The sequence below is a fragment of the Cyrtonyx montezumae genome, unplaced genomic scaffold, assembly GCF_038088225.1.
Source record: "Cyrtonyx montezumae isolate F1298 unplaced genomic scaffold, pur_monq_1.0 scaffold_25, whole genome shotgun sequence".
NCBI classification, from domain to species: Eukaryota; Metazoa; Chordata; class Aves; order Galliformes; family Odontophoridae; genus Cyrtonyx; species Cyrtonyx montezumae.
This window is the reverse complement of record NW_027071992.1, coordinates 2913790-2932946: the sequence shown is the minus strand read 5'-3', so window position 1 is coordinate 2932946 and position 19157 is coordinate 2913790. Positions and strand designations below refer to the sequence as shown.

The following is a 19157-nucleotide window of genomic DNA, read 5'->3' as shown; positions in this document are numbered from 1 at the left end:
CCCCATGCAATGCTATAGGCTTGGGGCAGAATGGCTTGAAGAATGTGGAGAGGAAAAGGACCTGGGGGTGTTGGTTGATGCTCGGCTCAACATGAGCCGGCAGTGTGCCCAGGTGGCTAAGAAGGCCAACAGCATCCTGGCCTGTATTAGAAATAGTGTAGCCAGCAGGAGCAGGGAGGTGATCATCCCCCTGTACTCAGCTCTGGTACGGCCGCACCTCGAGTACTGTGTTCAGTTTTGGGCCCCTCACTACAAGAAGGACATTGAGGCCCTGGAGCGTGTTCAGAGAAGGGCAACAAAACTGGTGAGGGGCCTGGAGCACAAGTCTTATGAGGAGCGGCTGAGGGAGCTGGGATTGTTTAGTCTGGAGAAGAGGAGGCTCAGAGGAGACCTTATTGCACTCTACCACTTCCTGAAGGGGGGTTGTGGTGAGGAGGGGGTAGGCCTCTTCTCCCTGATAAGTAATGACAGGACGAGAGGGAATGGCCACAAGTTGCGCCAGGGAAGATTTAGATTAGACCTCAGGAAGCATTTCTTTTCTGAAAGAGTGGTCAGGCACTGGAATGGCCTGCCTAGGGAGGTGGTTGAGGCACCATCCCTAGCGCTGTTCAAGAAGCGTTTAGATGAGGTGCTAAAGGACTTAATTTAGTAGTTGGGTAGAGATAGTGATAGGAGGATGGTTGGACTAGATGATCTTATAGGTCCTTTCCAACCTTATGAACTTATGAACTTATGAACTTATAAGATTTCTCAGAGCCAGGTCCAGCCTGACCTTGAATGCCTCCAAGGATGGAGCATCCACTTCTCTGGGCAATCTGTTCCAGTGCCTCACTCACCACTGATATTGCAAAAATTAATTAATTAATTAATTAATTAATACATCTTTATAACCAGTCTAAATCTGCCTTCTTTTAGTTTGAAACTATTTCTCATTGTTCGGTCACAACAAACCCCACTGAGCCCTTACTCCTCTCCTATGGGATTCAGGTAAATTATGCCTAAAGCAAAATTTCAAGGTCCAAGAGCTCTTACCTGCACATGTCCTTTTTCTAGGAAGAGGGAAAACCATTTGTACTGTTTATTTTAGGTGTTTGAGACTTTGAATCACAATCAAGCCATTTGTGTGTATTGAATTTAGAGTAGATTTTCCTGGATTTTTAACTTTAAATGTGTATTTTTGTTGTAGTAGATGATAACAGATACTGGCTTTACTACAATGTGTTTGAAGCTAAGGAGAATCTTAAGCAGCTTCTGTGCTGTTATACTGTGTTTTAGGAGAAGGATGATTATTAGATCTGTAAATGAATGTAAGTAAGTGAAGCCTTTGTTTTTGTGGTCAAAGGTAGGAGTGCTAAATGCTAAAATAAAGTTTTGAATCTTTTTTTTTGGGGGGGGGGAACTAATACAGTATTTCAGTTACTCTGAGTGCTATCATATGTAGAACTATAGAAACTGTTCTGCTAAAACTCAGTTTAATATTATTTAGTCTTGTTTAGGGGACAAACGGTCAGTCTGAGAGCACCTTCTCCCAGTTCAGGGACTAGAAGGAAAGAGCAAATGGGACATTAATATGTAGATTCAACTAAATAAACTAAAGATTTCAAATTAAGTGCTATTAAAACATAGCACTGCTGGTATTTCATGGAAGTAAGTTGTGGTCTGATAGTGAAAAGATCTCACTGTTCTTGTGCACACTGTAGGTATAGTTAGTGTTTCCTCTTATTGACCTTACTGTTTCCCACTACACTGAAAGCAGGAATTATGCTGTCTCATCAGTGTAAACTTCAGATTATTTTCTGGGCCTGTGTTTCAGTGTTAATTCCAGCTTGGAGGAAATAAAATAACAGACATAGCTCTCCTACTCTTTCATGTCTGCCTATTGTAAGTTTCCATTGGAAGAAATGAATGCTACCTAGCAAGCCAGGAGACTTCAGTGACAACCAAGATAAAACAAACCAGTTGCAAACCATAACAAAGCAGTTCAGCAAAAAGGCTATGTAGAGAAGTTTCGACCTGGCAAATGGATTTAAATAGCTTGTTAACCTTCTTTTCTATAGCTGAGGCGTGAAGAGTTATTAGTCGTTTATGAAATAGCACAAGATCTCAGTGGAGACACCACTCACAGTGTTTCTGATGCCCAGCTCTGTATTCTGGTGACTGATGCAGTTTCTTGAGGTATGAAATACAGAACTGTGATGATGTTTTCTTGTGTACTGTTTACATCACAGCATGCATTCACCACCAAGTAAACAGACAGAGGAACATATGACCTCTTCTTACATTGTGCTGCTATATTGCAATTCATTTGAAAAGACTATCAGATAACGACACTGAAACTTCAAACTTGAGCTGTCTTTGGTCCCTTGGGAATGTATGATTCCAGTTACCGTTAATCAGTTAGTCCTTCAGTACTAACAAAGTATTTAAGTCAGAATTTCTTTGTTTTGTAAGTAGGTTGCTATTAAAAATACGTCACTGTAACAATAGAATCACCAAATCAGCAAGGCTGGAAAAGATCGACAAGGTCATCCAGTCCAACTGTCCACCAATAGTTCTCTCTAAATTGTGTCCCTTAACACCACGTCTAAACGTTCCTTGAACACCTCCAGGGTTGGTGTCTCCACCACCCCCCTGGGCAGCACATTCTGGTGCCTGACTACTCTCTTGGAGAAGTATTTCCTAATATCCAATCTGAGTCCCCTGGCACAACTTGAAGCCATTTCATCTCATTGTGTCACCAGTTACATGAGAGAAAAGGCCAACCCCCAGCTTACTACAACCTCCCTTCAGGTAGTGATAGAGAGCAATAAGATCTCCCCTCAGCCTCCTCCATCTTCCACATCTACATCTTCTCTCCGTGCTAGAGATACGGGATTTATTGATGTTAATGACAAAACGATCACACAATTTTATTTATTTTTGTATAGTGCTCTTAACAATAGCTGATTGCAAAATGGGACATCCTGTGTATTGTCATGAGTTAAAGTATTGTTTTGGTATGTTGATTGCCTGTTCATTGTGTTACTTATCCCAGAGGATGCTGGAGTTAATTACTGAGCTAGTGCCTGACCACCAGTCAGGCTTACTTCATCATGTCAGGAACATCAATGATAATCTCAGCAGCAGAGAGGTACCCCGGCTAAAATGTATAGTAGCCAGCAGATCCCAGGGAACAATGGGATTTGACTAATAAGCAAGCACTGCACATATGGGCAGAGAATTAACTGGCACTGGCTTTTACTTGAAAGTCTCCCAGGTACTGACATGCAGATGGACTTGGGGGTAGATGAATGCCATGATGGATGAAGGTCATGTATAGGACTTGGCTTCTAACCTTTCTTGTTTTTCTGGAACACCACACCTTAAACACTTTAATAGCACCAGTTGTTGCTTCCTTTGTTTGGAGTTTGGATTTTTCATTCTATTTCCAGTCTTGTCTGGGTTCTCAGATATCTGAATAAAAACACAAGATTTATTATCAAAGAACTACGTATATAGCTTTGCCAATTTTGTTGCTTTAAAAGCTGATTTGCATTTGGAAAACGTGCTTGCATACAGGTTTTCCTTCATGAATAAAACGTTGTTGTTGCATTTTCTCTGAGAGGAAGTATTTTTATTGGTTTTAGTGAGGTAGTCACCAGAATGTGTGTCCTTGAACCTTGCATTGTAGTTGCAATATTTCTGCATCTTCAGTGTTTTTTGCTTCATAGTGAAGGCTATGCTCAAAGTAAATGTTCACCTAACTAGCTGTTAGGCAAATTTTTGATGTGTGATAAGGAAGCATATCCCTCTAAAATTTAGAAATAGCGATCAGCAGAAATAAGTTCGAGAACTTTTCCATCTGCTGATTGGTCAGATTATTTTCGGTCAGAAGCTGTTTCTTTCTCACCACCTATTTGATTCTTCTTTGCAAGTGTTTGATAGCTTTTTTTTTTGTCTCTTTTTTTCCCCCTCATATCTAAGCTCACAAAGAATTCCCAATTACAGATAATGATTTCCAGTGCAGTAGCTAAAGTTTATGACAATATTTTATCTGCACAGTATTATTATTATTATTTTTATCTTATCTGTGTTAAGCAGCAAAAGAAATCCAATTAGCTGTTTAAATTCAATGAGCTGCTGCTGTCAGTAATTTGGTGCTTGCATTTCATGCAGGACAAGAATGAATTGTGGAGGACCCCAAGTGAGGATTGAAATTGGTGCCACATGTGTAGCTTCAGATTCCCTCCATTCTCCCCTTCCATCCCTTAAGGGAACAAAAATCCTTGGCACCTCAAAATTATCTAGGCCCTCAGAAGTGTCTGAAGAGTAATGAAGAAGCCAGGGTCTTGAGGGGGAGGAGGTAAAATTGAAGAGTGTAGCTCATCTGTGATAAATAAGTGGACAGACAGCAGTCTTGGGGTACTGGCCAGCAAAAGTGGAGTCCTTGTCTGTTGGGGCTGTGGAAGGAACAGATGGAAAGACATGATTTTAAGCAGAGCTAAAAAATGACTCCTACATCTGCTTCTGATAGAAGAGGGAGAGAGACTGTTTACTACCTGGTGATTCTTTGTCATAGAATGTCTAAGGATATCACTGAAAAATGCAGCGGTTGTTCAGAAATTTGGGTAGAAATCAGTGCTACTTGAAGTATTTTAGGAACCGTCTCTGTTGTACTAGGTTTTTCACATGTACGTTTTTTCTTCTCAAAAATTTTGTTTTTGTAACAAGGTATATAGAAGCTTCTTTATCTTCTGCTTAATGTTGCCATCCCATTTATGTCAAAATTAAATTCATTATTTTAATGTATTGATGCTGCAATATGTTCATTATTTAAGGAAGGGTAGATTTTAGATGTCTGTAGGTGCTATTTTAAAGCAAAACTTTTTAAGGTTAATGTTTGTTTGTTTTCAGATATCACCTGTATTACTTTTTCCTCTATGCTGTGTTTCCTCTAGTTGTATGTATTGAAGGTCCACGTGCTTCTCATCAGCTGCCTTTGGTCAGGAGATTAAGTATCCATGTAGGGAGAGATAACAATCCCTAAATTGTAATTTTTTTCGCAACATGCAGTCACTTTAAATCACATAGGATGGTCAACTTTTCGTGTTTTGATTTAACAAAAATAATGGAAAAAAATCATTAAGTATGTTCTGCCAACTTACTTGGGGACAGAAGCTAGGAAAAAAATACACAGAAATGTAAAATGCAAAATAAAGCTGTGAAAACTTGGTTTAAGTGCAAAATCATGCTGATCTTGATTTTTTTCTGTCTTTCAAGTTTATGATTAGAAGTGCTTTGTTTCTGAGATTGAAAATAATTTTTCAAGCTAAAAATGCATTTTCATAATTTTTTTAAAATGAAATAAAGGTTTTTCCATGATTTATAGTGATCTAGTAAATAAGAGTTGAAAACAGAATTGAAATCTTACTTGAATTAAGATTCTATTTCACTTTCTCAGAGACCGTGAAAGGAGAAACTCAAAAGTTAGCTTCCAGCTTGACTAGAAGTGCTTTAAGTAGCGTGTCTGAATTGTATTTTCATTTTTCTAATATGTGCTTAATTTCTTTATTTGCCCTTCCAACAGGAAACAGTCCTCAAGATAGTCCTAGGAATTTCTCTCCCAGTGCCTCAGCCCACTTTTCTTTTGCAAGAAGGTAAGTGCTTGTAGTATGCAGTATTCATTTTGCAGAAAGGAAATGTTGTTGGACCCAGATATTAAAAAATGATTGCAAATACACTGTTATATCTGCCAAATCTGACATATAGGATGATATCTTTCTCTGTTACATAAACTCCTTTAAAAACTCAGTTGCAACAAAGCTCAGTTGAATGATCGATACCGTGCCTTTATACTTTTTTTAATTTAGAAAAGGATGTTTTGTTAATGGGTCTTGAATCTGATTCAGACTGTATGAAAATACAGATGTTATCTCTGCATTCGTTAGAGTTTGGAGGAATTGTAGCATACATCTATTTTTTAACAGTGTAAGAACTTCATGGCATTTAATAATCCTGTTACAGAGAAGATGGAGTACACATGCCTGTTTGGAGCCAGGTTTTGCAGGTGGCAGCTAGATTGTCACCGTACATTATATCTGACCTTGATCTATTTCACTGTCTGGACAACTGAGACAGACACCTCTGTCATAGGAGTATTTTGAGAGTTAATTAATGTTAGAATTTTTGAACATATAAAGTGTATTTGAAGTAATCTATGAAGTAAATTACTACTAAATGAACCGTAAACTAAATTGATCGAGTGTCATGGGAGACTGCCTATTTGTGCCACTGTGGTTCTATATCACTTAATACCTTGCCAACCTACCTCAAATAATATATTCATTAACTCTAAGCCTAGGAGAGTGAAGTCTGTATGTTGACCCAAGAGTATAAACAAAAGAAAATGAAACTAGGGGAGTGCTGCGGCATTCTTTGTCATTCAACAATGCCAGGTATAAAACTGTTTTATTCACAGTGAGATTACACTGCTGCAGCTTTACTTCCTTTCTTTTAGATATTCATTAAAGTTGCAAAAGCAACAGCTGTTAGAAATACACGTGAAGAAATGGATAATCTCTCCTTAAATGTTGCGTAGAGGAAAAAGCTATGCACATATTCTTATCTGAAACAAACTAATCCGCAGTAGTAGATTCTATTTCTGATACTATATGATGTCATTTTTTAAATCAAGGCCTTAGAAAAGTGTTTCTTTTGAATTTACTTCCTCTTGATAATATCATCTTCATTGTAAAAAGAACGGTACATCTTTGTAGATTTTTGCTTGTGAATGTACTTTCAGGAAGATTCGTTAAATCGTGAAATAGCTTATAATGGAAAAAGCAGATGTGAAAGACAACATTATTTAGAAAAGCAGCAGGCAGGAAGTACTTTTCCTTTCCCACCCATAATAAAAAAAAAAGTTCAAATCATCCTGTTTCTCTGAACTTTAAAATTCAGGAAGAAGATAAATGAATTTATCTGTAAGTGTTTCAGTTGATTTTTGACCATTTTTAGAGCACTGAAAGTATGTTAATTTACAGATGAAAAGTTTTAAATCTTTCTCCTGTAGGATTAACAGGAGTATTTTTTTTAATTACTTTAAAATACTTAACCCTTACGGTAGGATTTAAAGAAATTTCTTTAGCATCTTCCATGGAAACTTATTTTCTTTAGTGTTTATAGCACAAATATTTGTTAACACTACATTTGTAACAGTGTTAATGTAAAAGATTAGCAAGTTGTTGTATGTATTATGGTTATTTTCATATAACCTATATATGAAAATATGAGTGTGGGGACACAGAGGCAGAACTCCCAAGGCCTCTCTGCAACAAACAAAAGTGGCAACTTCCTCTGCCCAGATTTGATATTATGATGCAAAAGGAATATCCTGTGCTCCTTCTAGCTGCCACTACATACAAGTCCGGCGTCTATGAGCCCATGGGCATCTGGCACATACTGCTTTCTAGAGCTTCAGGGAAGTAGGTAGATCTGTACTCTAGTCCAGTTACAAGTAGTATATCAGGTCCATGGAAAATTCTGTAGGCATTTCTAAGCTTTTCTCCCTTCTTCTGGATTAGGTGCCTCCCATTCTCTCTCCTTTGCTTCTTGGATATTTTCTGTGATAACCAGTTCCCAATCTTCAAAGGCTTTTCTGAGTGGGAATTGCGGTATGGTGCAGGGATCCTGTTCAATATAAATTATTCAGTGAGGATGTATTTTCTGTCTCACTGCTGTGGAGTATATAAGTCTGAGCCATTTTATATCTCTTTTTCTTCCTCTTTCAACTATAAACGTACTTAACTTGTACAGTCAACCCAAAATGAAAATTCTTTTTGTAATTGCTCATTGAGGTGGATATTGCTGATTCATATTGGGGAAAAGGTGAAAAATTTCCCCCTGTCAGGGAGGCCACATGGACACCAGGGTTCAGTCAAAGAGTCAGAGAGAAAGAATTATTTTTTTTAATTGTGAACAGGATCTCTTCTTATACCTTTTTGCCTACAGACTGTACTTCTCCACTAACAGTTCATTGATTAACTATCCAAGTAAAGAGCAGTAAGTGTTTTGAGAATTCTTATCACCGTTCCCATAGCAAGGCGCAGTATCTGACCACGAGGTGCCCAGTGATCCTTTCCCCACATCCCTTGTTCCTTCTTCTCTTGGTTAGCTCACCCAGGGTTTCATGACCTGAAGTCTGATGTTTTTGCCAGGCTCTGGGCTTGCTGAGTCCCTGGGCAACATTCCCATGAAGAATTAATGAAATAAGAAGAAAACAGTTGGACTAGATCATCTGTGAGGTCCTTTCCAACCTCTGTGATTCTGTTATAAATTTTTTCCAAAGTTCAGGCTTGTCCTTCTACTACTTGTTCTCTTTACATAATGAACATTGTAAAAATGTTTGTAATGGACAACATTTTAGATGCAGTTCTTGACTTGCTTTCACATGCTCTGATGTAGCTTTTAAATAAATGGGAGTGGGAAACAAATGGCTAGAACTGAGAGACAGAAGGCTGATGGTTACCTCAGAGAGTTGGGAAGCTGTACCAAGAGATTGGGTTCCAGATTTGCTATGACTTAAGTTTTCCTTTATGGAGTTCTATTTTTTTACAAATTGAGCTTGAGAAGTGATTTTTGTACTGGCTGTAAAAAGAAATATGATTTTCCTCTCAACTCTCCTCTGCCATCATCTTGTATATTAATAAATATAATTGTTTTGTTATTTATGTATGTATTATTTTCCTTTTTTTTTAAATGTTTTTGGTAACAAATATACTCCAGTCATGGGCACCGAAATGACAGGTAAATGATACCTCCTCAGAAATCAAAACACTAAATTCTGTGTTGCTATTTGGTTTGGCTCTTTGAATGTTTAAGCCCCATCTTGTCTATGTGTAGCTCACCTGAAGCTGTGAAGAGTAGATTTGGCTTTAGTTATGATTTTTATTTAATCTGACGAAGCATGATTGTCCTGAGCCTTTTTTTTTAACTGATCTACATGTAACTGCACAAATTCAAGTGTTTACCAAAACATTATTTCCTAGTTATTTTAAACTAGCTTGCAAGTTTGCTATTGTCCTCCACTGATATCACATAAGCGTTACCCTTACACTTCAATCAGTGTTGTGGTTATTTTTTGTTTCAGATCATCATGGCTTGCGTTTATTCACAGGTTTTTGATTTGCTTCTCATTAATTTTCATCTGATGAACCTGATGGTTATGAAGACTCCATGTTCAGTGTTTATACACATTAGTGAGAGATCATTTCTGTGGATCTGTTCATTCACTTTCTAGTTGTTTCATCTCATAGGTTTAGACTAGAAAAATGCTTTAAGAAGTCTGTAAGCCTTAATCATCTTTGCAGAAAGCTTGTTTATTGTGAATGTTTACTTTCAATTAAAAAAACTTATTTGCATCATGCTTTTGGAATGCAGTTTTTCACAATAACACTTTTGTAGATGTGTCTGTATACTGCAGTGTTCATTTGACTAAACTCAGTTTTCACAACAGGACTGATGGTCGCCGTTGGTCTTTGGCTTCCCTCCCTTCTTCTGGCTATGGTACAAATACACCCAGCTCAACTGTTTCTGTGAGTATCCACTTCGCTATGCAGATAGATTTCTATTACATGCTCTGTATTCCTAAATTAAGCAGAGGTTACTGGTTTTAGGTAAAGGCGCTATAGGACTTTGTGTGTTGCTTCTTTTTGTTTGTTGCTGTCTCTCTGTTTTATAGTGAATGTGGGTTTTTTAAATATTTTTCTGCTGGTAGACTCAAATTGGTTTGGGGTACTAAACTGTTTCACTGAAACAGAAGAAAACTTCAACCTCCTTGCGCTTTTGCTTTCACAGATCTTCCTTTTGTGGAAATGAAGTTGGGTTTATCTGTGTCCTTTTGATCTGTAGTGCAGTTAGATTGGGAGGCTTAATCATACAAAGTTAGGTGTTGAGTTTGTGGGGTGGCTCCCTTGCTGGCAGAAGAAGAAACACTCTACTACATGATTGACTCATCCTAGGCTAGACTGTTGTATTGAGATGAGGTGAGAATGAATCACAGGTTTGCCTGTCTTTTTCTTTGACCATAGTGAGATTCCAGTGCACGATATTAAATGAGATGTTTGGCTTTTTAGATGACTGCAATTAAAACAGAATAAGATACATAATAGGATAAATAGGATAGTGTAAATTGTTAGTTTTTGCACGTTAGATAAGGTTTTTTTTAACTGATGTATCACACACCATCTGCTGAGCATGTGCCATTTGACTTTTGAAGTGTACCATGGCAGTGCATGCAGTTCTGCTCCAATACTAAGGTTAGGAGCTGGTAAGTGACTGAAGCATGGCTGTGCTTTCCCACATCACATGCACCTCTGTACTCAAGTGGAAGCACTAAGTACTGTTACAACATGGATCTGTTGTGATAGCCAGACTTAAGAAACTGATAAGATACAGCTTGGGGGAAAGGCCTGCTTTGAAAATAGCAAATAGCAGACATTCTGACAGCCATGTATTTTGTACTAAAGGGGCTTAGTCCTTACAGATCTACCTAGAACTACTCAAAAGTTGGTAGTTTTGGATCTTTAGCCTTGTTTTGATCCATAGCAGTGCAACGTTAAGGAAAGTCCTGCTTTATGTGTGGTACGTACTACTGGAGACCTTGTGTCTGATTTTTGTAATGTTTCTTTTAGAATTTAAGTAAACCTCTTCCCTTGGGTATATTTTATTGTGAAGTAGTGGAATTCCATATGCTGAGCATGGTAAAACTTTGACCATTTTACAGCATGGTCAACTCTTTATTTTTGTCGACTAAAGCTTTTGGAAAGTGGAATTAATTACATTTCTTACTAACTTAAAAAAAAAAAAAGTTGGAGGATTTTATGTATGTAGGTCATTCTGAAAGTAATGTGGAAGCATTATTTATTTTCGTGGAAACTACAACAAATACAAAGAGCACAATAGCACTATCAGATAGAGCAAATTCTTATCTACAGCTATGCATTTTCACCAGCAATGAGCAAGAACCTATGTATCACTAATAAAATTTGACAGAAGCCAGTTTTCTTCCTTCAGGAAAAAGGGTGGAAAGCTTAGTAAGTACCTACAGCAGAGGCAACCCACTGTCACTGTCTTCACTGCTGAAATGGACCACCCACTGCCTCACAATGCTTACATCACTGGTTGGTCTCCATAAATGTTGAGCAAGTGTCAGTGGATGGCAATAGGTGCAATTATTTCCTCATACAACAACACACTCTTGCTTGATACATACTTCCATGTTAGATGCTGTTCTGTCAAACTGCCTCTGTGCTGCCATTTGTCATGCAGCTATGAAATAAAATGGAGTATTGGAGGGAAGGTTCAATCTCTACTGCCATATCACTGTCATCAGCTGCCACCAATGTTATCAGCTAACGTAAGAAAATGAGAGGCATTACATCCAGAGCAGCCTTTGTATATTTTGAACTGCTCAGCAGTACTTTTTGACCTCTTATCTAGATCACATCTTTGCCAAGTGAATTGCTTTATTTCACATTGTCTTTAATCACTTTCCATTGTGTGCATTCATTCACCTCTTCCTGATACTACAGCAAATATGCTATGGTTTTCACTTAAAATATATTGATGTAAAGGAGGTTGACAGATAATAAGTAATTGCTATAGCAACCTCATCAGTTAGAAATAAGAGGCTTGTGCTAGAGAAGAAATGAAAAGGTGTATCAGGAATGTTTTAAAACACAGTTCTAATTTTCCACCCATAGGCATAGCTTTGTTTCCTTGATAGCTGCCATTTTAGAATTGTAGTTTGTGGTGTTTTGCAGCTTCCTTTACTCCATTTTAAGTTTACTGTATGGATGTGCTGAAACACAAAACAACTTTAGCATCATCTTTTCATTTTTTTCTGGAAAAAAAACCAAACATTGTCATTTGTAGAGTTATGTATCTTCACCGTTGTGATATTAATATTCTTTGATATGACAATATCTTATAAATACCAGAATAGATCTGTGGTATTGAACAAACAGTTTCTAACTTGTGGAAGTAATAAGATTGAATTATGCTGAAGAAAGAAGCAGCATAGAATCAATGACGTGTATTTCTTTTTCCTTCGTGGAGTTTTGTTGTTTATATTTTTTCAAGAGTCTCCCGCTTTTGATGAACCCTGCAAAAGCAGTGGGGCAACCTCTCAATTTTAAATCTAGTCACTATTTCTTTGCTTCTTAGTGGAGATGCTTTTCATGTTTTTACCCATTGGATAAGGTACTTAACATGGAAAATTAAAACTCCCTAAATTATATGTACATTTTCAGAATCTGAAGCAGCTAGCAGTGTGCAAACTCCCTTTTATTTTTCCACATTCATAAAGGCAATGAGAGAACGCCTCAGAAACAGAAGTCTTAAGAATATATACAGAATGCTTAGTTTTCAGTGCAGGATAAATAAGATACACCTTAATTAATCCAGAGATATGTTAACTGGAAACTGGAAGTAGTTCTTGCATAACACAGTAGATTACAACTTTGATCTTTACACGTCAACTGAAAGTCGAAGTAGAGACAGGAGGGCCCGTAATATCCTCCCATGAGTATGCTCAGGTGAATGCAGCACACCACCTCCTGTTAGCCTGTTTTTATGGTTGTTGTTGTTTGGTTGGTTGTATTGGATGTGGAATTTCAGTGTTACGGTATTTCAGGGGCTCCAAGCAAAGCAGAAAGTAAATGAAAACTCATCCTGCTCAGATTGTTGAATTGTTGTGTCATAGTCTAGGAAATAAAGTAGAATCAGATCTTTCCAGTTAAAATGTGCTGTTAAGATGATTGTGTATCTTTTGGTAGAAGAGGTTTATAAGAAGTAAAAAATGTTTGGTTGCCTTTTTTTTTTTCCAGTGCCCTATTCTTTGTAAGTTATTTGAATGGGAAGATAGATTAGGGACATTGGGATGGAGATTTTTTGCGATTACATCAGTTGATATTGGCTGCAGGTTTATATTTCTGTATTTGAAGAGTCATTTTACTTGCAGTGATGCACCTGTTTATAATAAACATGTTAAATTCTGTGTAATGTCTGAAGCAACCATTCTAGAACCATAGGAGGGCTTTTTTTTTTTTCTTTGTAGAATTTCTGCTATGAGAATTCTGATCTGTACAGAGGTCAGAATTCAGACTTCCAAGAAAATGTACTCTGGACTTGTGATGGTTCTGTTTTAGCTGGAAGTCCTTAGGAAAATAAAGATCTTCTGCTTACATCTCCAACTTACATGTGGAAAATCATGAAGTAGATTATTGCTTTTCTGATGTGCCTACAATCCCCTGAAATGCACAGGGTATTTATTTTTTAGAAATATGTATGTGTGACAGTCTGTATTGGGAAATGTCATTGTTCTTTTAAGTTAATGAGGCTGGCTCTAGAATTAATCATGAGGTTAATTGCAGCTAGCTGCCACAGTATAAGAAGGCAGGTTGTCTGTACTGTGTACTACATTATGCATAGTAATATGCTACAGCTGGAATTCATAATTGAGTTACTGTGGCTTGACACGTTACTCCCTATTAAGTAAACTGTGGTAAATTCTTGGTTTACATGCTTTTTAGCCTGCAGCAAAGTAAGGTAATGGACTCTTGCTATCTTTAACTTGTTCTCATGTGATGAAACCTTCCCATACACATGAGTCTTATGAGATTTAACTTTTCCCATCAGTTTTTTTTTCTTTCTTTCAAGAGATAACTTCATGAGCTCTACTGTGATAAGTAATCTTCTCTTTAGTTCTTAGAATTAGGATTTGTTCAGCTTTTGCCACTCAAATTACCAGATAGTTAGGAGGACTGTCTTGTTCCTGTGCTTTACAGCTTGGATATTACCTGCTGACTTCAGTAATGTATGGAAATATCAGTACAGTGTGGAAGTTAACTGACTTTTCTGACTTTGAGTGGAATGGCAAAGATGCTCTTTGTTATACATGCAAAAGCCCCTGTGTAGGCCTTTAGTAAAAGAGCAACGAGGCAAGAGTTTGTGTGAGAAGATGGACATAGGGAAGAATCTTAATGCTGAAAAAGTCATCTGTGGACTGATGAGTTCCAGAAAGAAATTGAAGTTTTTGGAATTTATCCCTTCCACAGTTAAAATAAAAATCCTATCTACATGGTACCAGGCAGCTTTCTAGTGGCACACTATCACAACAACAGGGATATCGAGTGCACTCTTGGCAAGTTTGCAGATGACACCGTGCTGACTGGTGCATTCAGCACACCTGACAGGTAGGGTGCCATCGAGAGATCTAGACAGGTTAAACCTGTCATGGGCCCAGATGAACATCACGAGGTTCAACAAGGACTAGTGCAAGGTTTTACATCTGGGTCATGTCAGTCCCCACTGTCAACAAGCTGGAGGATGAAAGGACAGAGAACAACCCTGACAAGAATGACATGGGGGTATTGGTGGGTGGTGAGCTGGACATGAGCCAGTAGTGCTCCCTCAGAGCCCAGAAAGCCAAAACGATCCTGGCCTGAATTAAAAGAGGTATGGTGAGCAGGGTGAGGGAGGTGATCCTGCCCCTCTGCTCTGCGCTGGTGAGACCTCACCTGGAGTACTGCATACACATATGGAGTCCTCAGTACAGGAGGGACGTGGACCTGGTGGAGTGTGTCCAGAGGAGAGCCACAAAAGTAGTCTAAGAGATGAAACACCTTCTCTGTGGCTTCAGCCTGGAGAAAAGAGGGCTGTAGGGAGATCTGGCAGCAACCTTTCAATGTCTAAAGGGGAGTGATAACAAATAAGGGGACAGACTCTTTGGCAGAGTCTGTGATGATAGGACAAGGGGAAGTGGTTGCATAAAAAAAAAAGATTATAGACTGGATATAAGGAAAAAGTTTTTTACAGTGGTGAGCCAGTGGAACAGATTGCCCAGAGAGGTGGTGGATGCTCCGTCCCTGGAAGCATTCAAGATCAGAGTGAATGGGGTTTTGAGCATCCTGATCTCTGTTCATTGCAGGGGATTTGGATTAGATGACCTTTAAGGGTCCTTTCCTACTCAGACAATTCTGTGATGATGTGAAGATATCCATGAACTGATCAGGAACCATCTTTGGTACTAGAAATAGTAGAGCATCTATAGCAATCAGTCCAATTAACCACACTGGTTATTAATATATTGAAAAATGTATGTATTTTCACAAAGACATCAAATCCAAGCTGAGTTGAATTAGTTCCAAAGTTCTGCCACTGAAAGTTTACTTTGTATTTAGGTGTATGTATTTAGGTATATGTATAGGTGTTTGTATTTAGGTTACACACACACATATGTATGCACACACACATATATGTACACACGCACATATATATACACATACATACATATATACAATATATATATGTATATATATAGATCAGGTAGTTAAGTGTGCTGTATAAAACACAGGAATATATAGTATTGTCATCTACAGTACATTATGATATATGGATTTACAACCAGTTTTGCAGTGGTGGTTACTGTGGTAATAGCACCAATCTCATGGCTGGTCTGTATCTTCCATTTTTAAATGAAGGGTATAATTTGAATGTAATCCATTTCATTTCTGTCAGCCATAAAACTGATCTTGGTAATTGTTTATTCTTTCATGTCATCTTAAAAGTGTAGGTTTTTATAAGGAAATAGCTGTTAATTTTTTTCAGAAAGAATTCAGATTATTTTTCCAAAAACATTGATAATATCTTAGTTGTAGATAATGAAATAATTTACATTTACAGAATTTAAATTTGAATTGTGGCAAAAAGTTGTACTCTACAGCTAAAACATTTATTCTGCCTTACTCAATTAATTTTCAGCAGATGCCATTTAAAATATTCTCTAAATGATGTTGTGTATTACTGACACCTGATGTCTGTGCCTTAGAAAGACAAAATGTGAGCTTCTGAAATGTGATGATTCGTTCTTCTGAAACAGAAGTAGTTTTTACATTTAAATTGTATTTAGCTCAATAAGTTTAGACTAATTATTTTTGTTCCTTATTAATTCGGCAGTTAAGCATAGGAAACAGTAGCTGAAATTTTTATATTAAATGATCTTATTCATGAGCAGTGAGTATGATCGTTTTTCAAAGAGATGGTTGTTTTCAAGAGGAGATGCTTTTTTACTGATGTTTGTGTTCTGCTTTTCTCTTCAGTCTTCTTGTTCATCACAAGAGAAACTACACCAGTTACCATACCAACCAACACCTGATGAACTACATTTTTTATCTAAACATTTCTGTACCACTGAAAGCATTGCAAGTGATAACAGATGCAGGACAACAGCAATGCGCCCTCGCTCCAGAAGTCTCAGGTGGGTTTGTCTGTCTGGTAAGGGGTTGAATCTTAAGGTATGTACTCCAGAACATTGTGGTTTTGTGTATAAGAAGCATTCTTTGTTTTGCTGAGTGCTGAAGCATAATACAAGAGGTAAGAATTTAAGCCTGAACTGTTAATAATCCTTTTTTAATTATTAATTTTTATTCCAGTATTCAGCAGTGTCTGACTTCTAGGACTTCTAGAGTTCAGACTGTTTTAATAATGTTTTTGGTTTTTTTGCAAAAGTAATTTGAAATGCATTTATATTCTAGAAGCATCTGAAAATTGTGAAGAATAGATGGGCAGGGAGTTGGGAAGGAAACATTCATTAATTCATTAGTTCTCTTTAATAAAAATAAATTTCAATTTCTTGTTCCCCGAAGAGTTGACCTCTAAAGTTTCCTTTGTAGTGCCATTTTTGTGAGGTGCATTTCATTGACGATCTTATTTTTTATTGTTCTTGTTTGCGCTTACAGAGAGCTGAAAGCTGGTTCTTTTTGCTCCTGCAAGAAATGCATTTCAAGAAACTCTTACATATGTGCTAAAATAAAGATGGTCCTAGAGGAGGGCAGTGCCTTAATGAGATTTTATTCTACATCCTCTACACCATACTTGGGTGGACTTTCCAGACACTGTCTGGATAGTCAGATGGAGATTTTTTAAAAATAACTAAGAGTGAGGCTTATGACAGTGTAAAGGAGTTTGATGTGTTTGCCAAGGCCACGAGTACCTTTTATGAATAATTTTCCTGCACGCTGCAAGGTTGTTTTTTGTTTGGTTGGTTTTTTTCTTCCAGGCAGTGTGGCATGGAACCTGTGCATGTCATGGTGTTATTTGTAGAAGTGACTGCCTTTACCAGACAGTTAGATTGGAAATAATTGTTTTGATTTTTTTTCCAAAATCTGTTTAAAAATATATACTTAAACGTGGCTTATATGTATGTATGTGAACTTGTGTAAACTACTGAATGTCTTCACTTGCAGCTAGTAGAGTTCTTGGTCAGGTCTTGCTATTTTAGTTGTATATGACCTTCAGAAAGGCAGGTGTAGTCATACATATAATCATCTGTTAAATATGTTCTTATCTTTTTGAGAAAAAAATGTAATGTCACAAGTGTTGCAAAAGTTCCTGTATTCTGAACTGCAGTTACAAACTAAGAAAATAGCATGCTTGGTAGTCAGATGTCTAGCACATCATGTAACTTTTAAGGCTTGGTCAGAAATAACAGAAAAGAACCAAGTGTGCTGCTGATTAGAGATTGTATGTACCTGATGAAGTGTTTGCTGACTTCTTGGTGAAAATAAGCCATATAAAAAAATAACTACTAATTCTGGCTCATGCTGAAAAGTATAAGTATAAAGAGATAATGTGCTTTGTCTGCAGCCCTGGACGTTCTCCTACCTGCTGTGACAATGAGATAATTATGATGAACCATGTCTACAAAGAAAGGTTCCCAAAGGTAATGAATTATATTTAATATACACAGTATCTAAATTGATAGGCAACATAGGTTTTAAGTAAATTATGTTTTTGTTATGGAAACTAATGATCCAAGTCTGTAATGGCTTTCCCAAAGCATCACCAAGCTCTTATTATAAAGATAAAATCACGATAAAGAAAATCCCTGCTGAGAACTGGACAATCATTTGACAAAGCTGCTGAACTGGTTTTGAAATGAATCATGCTGGTAATATATTCTGCTGATTGGAAAGCCACAATAGCATTCACTTTCAATAGGTGGTGTATACTTGGACTTAGTATATACTGAATTAGTAAACAAAAAAAAATTTCTCTTGCTCATTCTTGTGCAGAATCTGTTGATAAAACCTGCAAATTGCTGTACTTTTTCTCTCTTTTGCCAGATATTTGTCTTATATGCTTATTCAGTGGTGAAGGTCGGTGTGAAGTTGTCAGGAGTTTGATTCTTAGATACCAAATCCAGACAAAAATGAGTTTCTCAGTGCTACATGTTGCTAGGAGCACTGTGCTATCAGTCTATCGTAGAATTTACATGATTCCTAGAAAATAAAATACAAGTTAAACTATCTGATACAGTTCCCAAAAGGGCCTAAAAGTAGTAATTAAAGGAAATATTCGTATTTCTTTAAAGAAATTTATTTTTGTAAAAGTATGAAGATAATTGTAGAGAGATTGAGCAGCAATTGGTAGTGAGAAATGAGCCACTCATTTCAGTAGATGACTTATGAATTAAAAAAAATAAGATTATTTTTAACAAGGACAGTATTTCAGTATCTTCAGTGTTTTTTTAAATCTGCTGTTCTGTAAGAAACAAGACAGTTGACTCTATAAAGCAAGCATATCATGTATAAAGCAAACACATCTTCAAGAACTATGATCCCTTATTTTTTTCAGTCATATAAGTGTTGAAGTTGTAAGGCTGATTTAATATATTGTGTATATGTTTGTATGTAGGCCACAGCCCAGATGGAAGAAAGGCTTCAGGACATTATAACAAATCATTCTCCAGAAAATGTCCTTCCGCTGGCAGATGGAGTACTCAGTTTTACCCACCATCAGGTCACAGAACTGGCTCGAGATTGTTTGGATAAATCCCACCAGGGTCTCATCACATCTCGATACTTCCTTGAATTACAACAGAAATTAGACAAATTGCTGCAGGAGGTATGAACTGTTATCTTCAGTAGTAAAATGATTTAAATATGTTTGCAGTCTTCAAATAATTATGACTGTTGGATTCATATACTTTGTCAGAGTGGTATTCATGGTGATTTTAGTCTACGTAATGATCGCTACAAGGACCAAAAGATATTCCTAGTGTAGTCTGATAGTAGGTTGTAAAGATTCAGAAACAACAGTATTTTGTCATGCAGTGC

General features: G+C 37.2%; 1 protein-coding gene across 1 annotated transcript in view; it reads left to right on the top strand.

The window, feature by feature from the left end:
* MAST4 (microtubule associated serine/threonine kinase family member 4) overlaps positions 1-19157 on the top strand; it is a 100807-nt gene that overhangs the window by 40598 nt on the left and 41052 nt on the right. The window contains exons 3-7 of the mRNA XM_065739759.1: positions 5567-5636; positions 9494-9572; positions 16140-16297; positions 17686-17761; positions 18736-18945. Coding sequence (XP_065595831.1) covers positions 5567-5636; positions 9494-9572; positions 16140-16297; positions 17686-17761; positions 18736-18945 — 593 coding nt within the window. The remainder of the gene's footprint in view (positions 1-5566; positions 5637-9493; positions 9573-16139; positions 16298-17685; positions 17762-18735; positions 18946-19157) is intronic.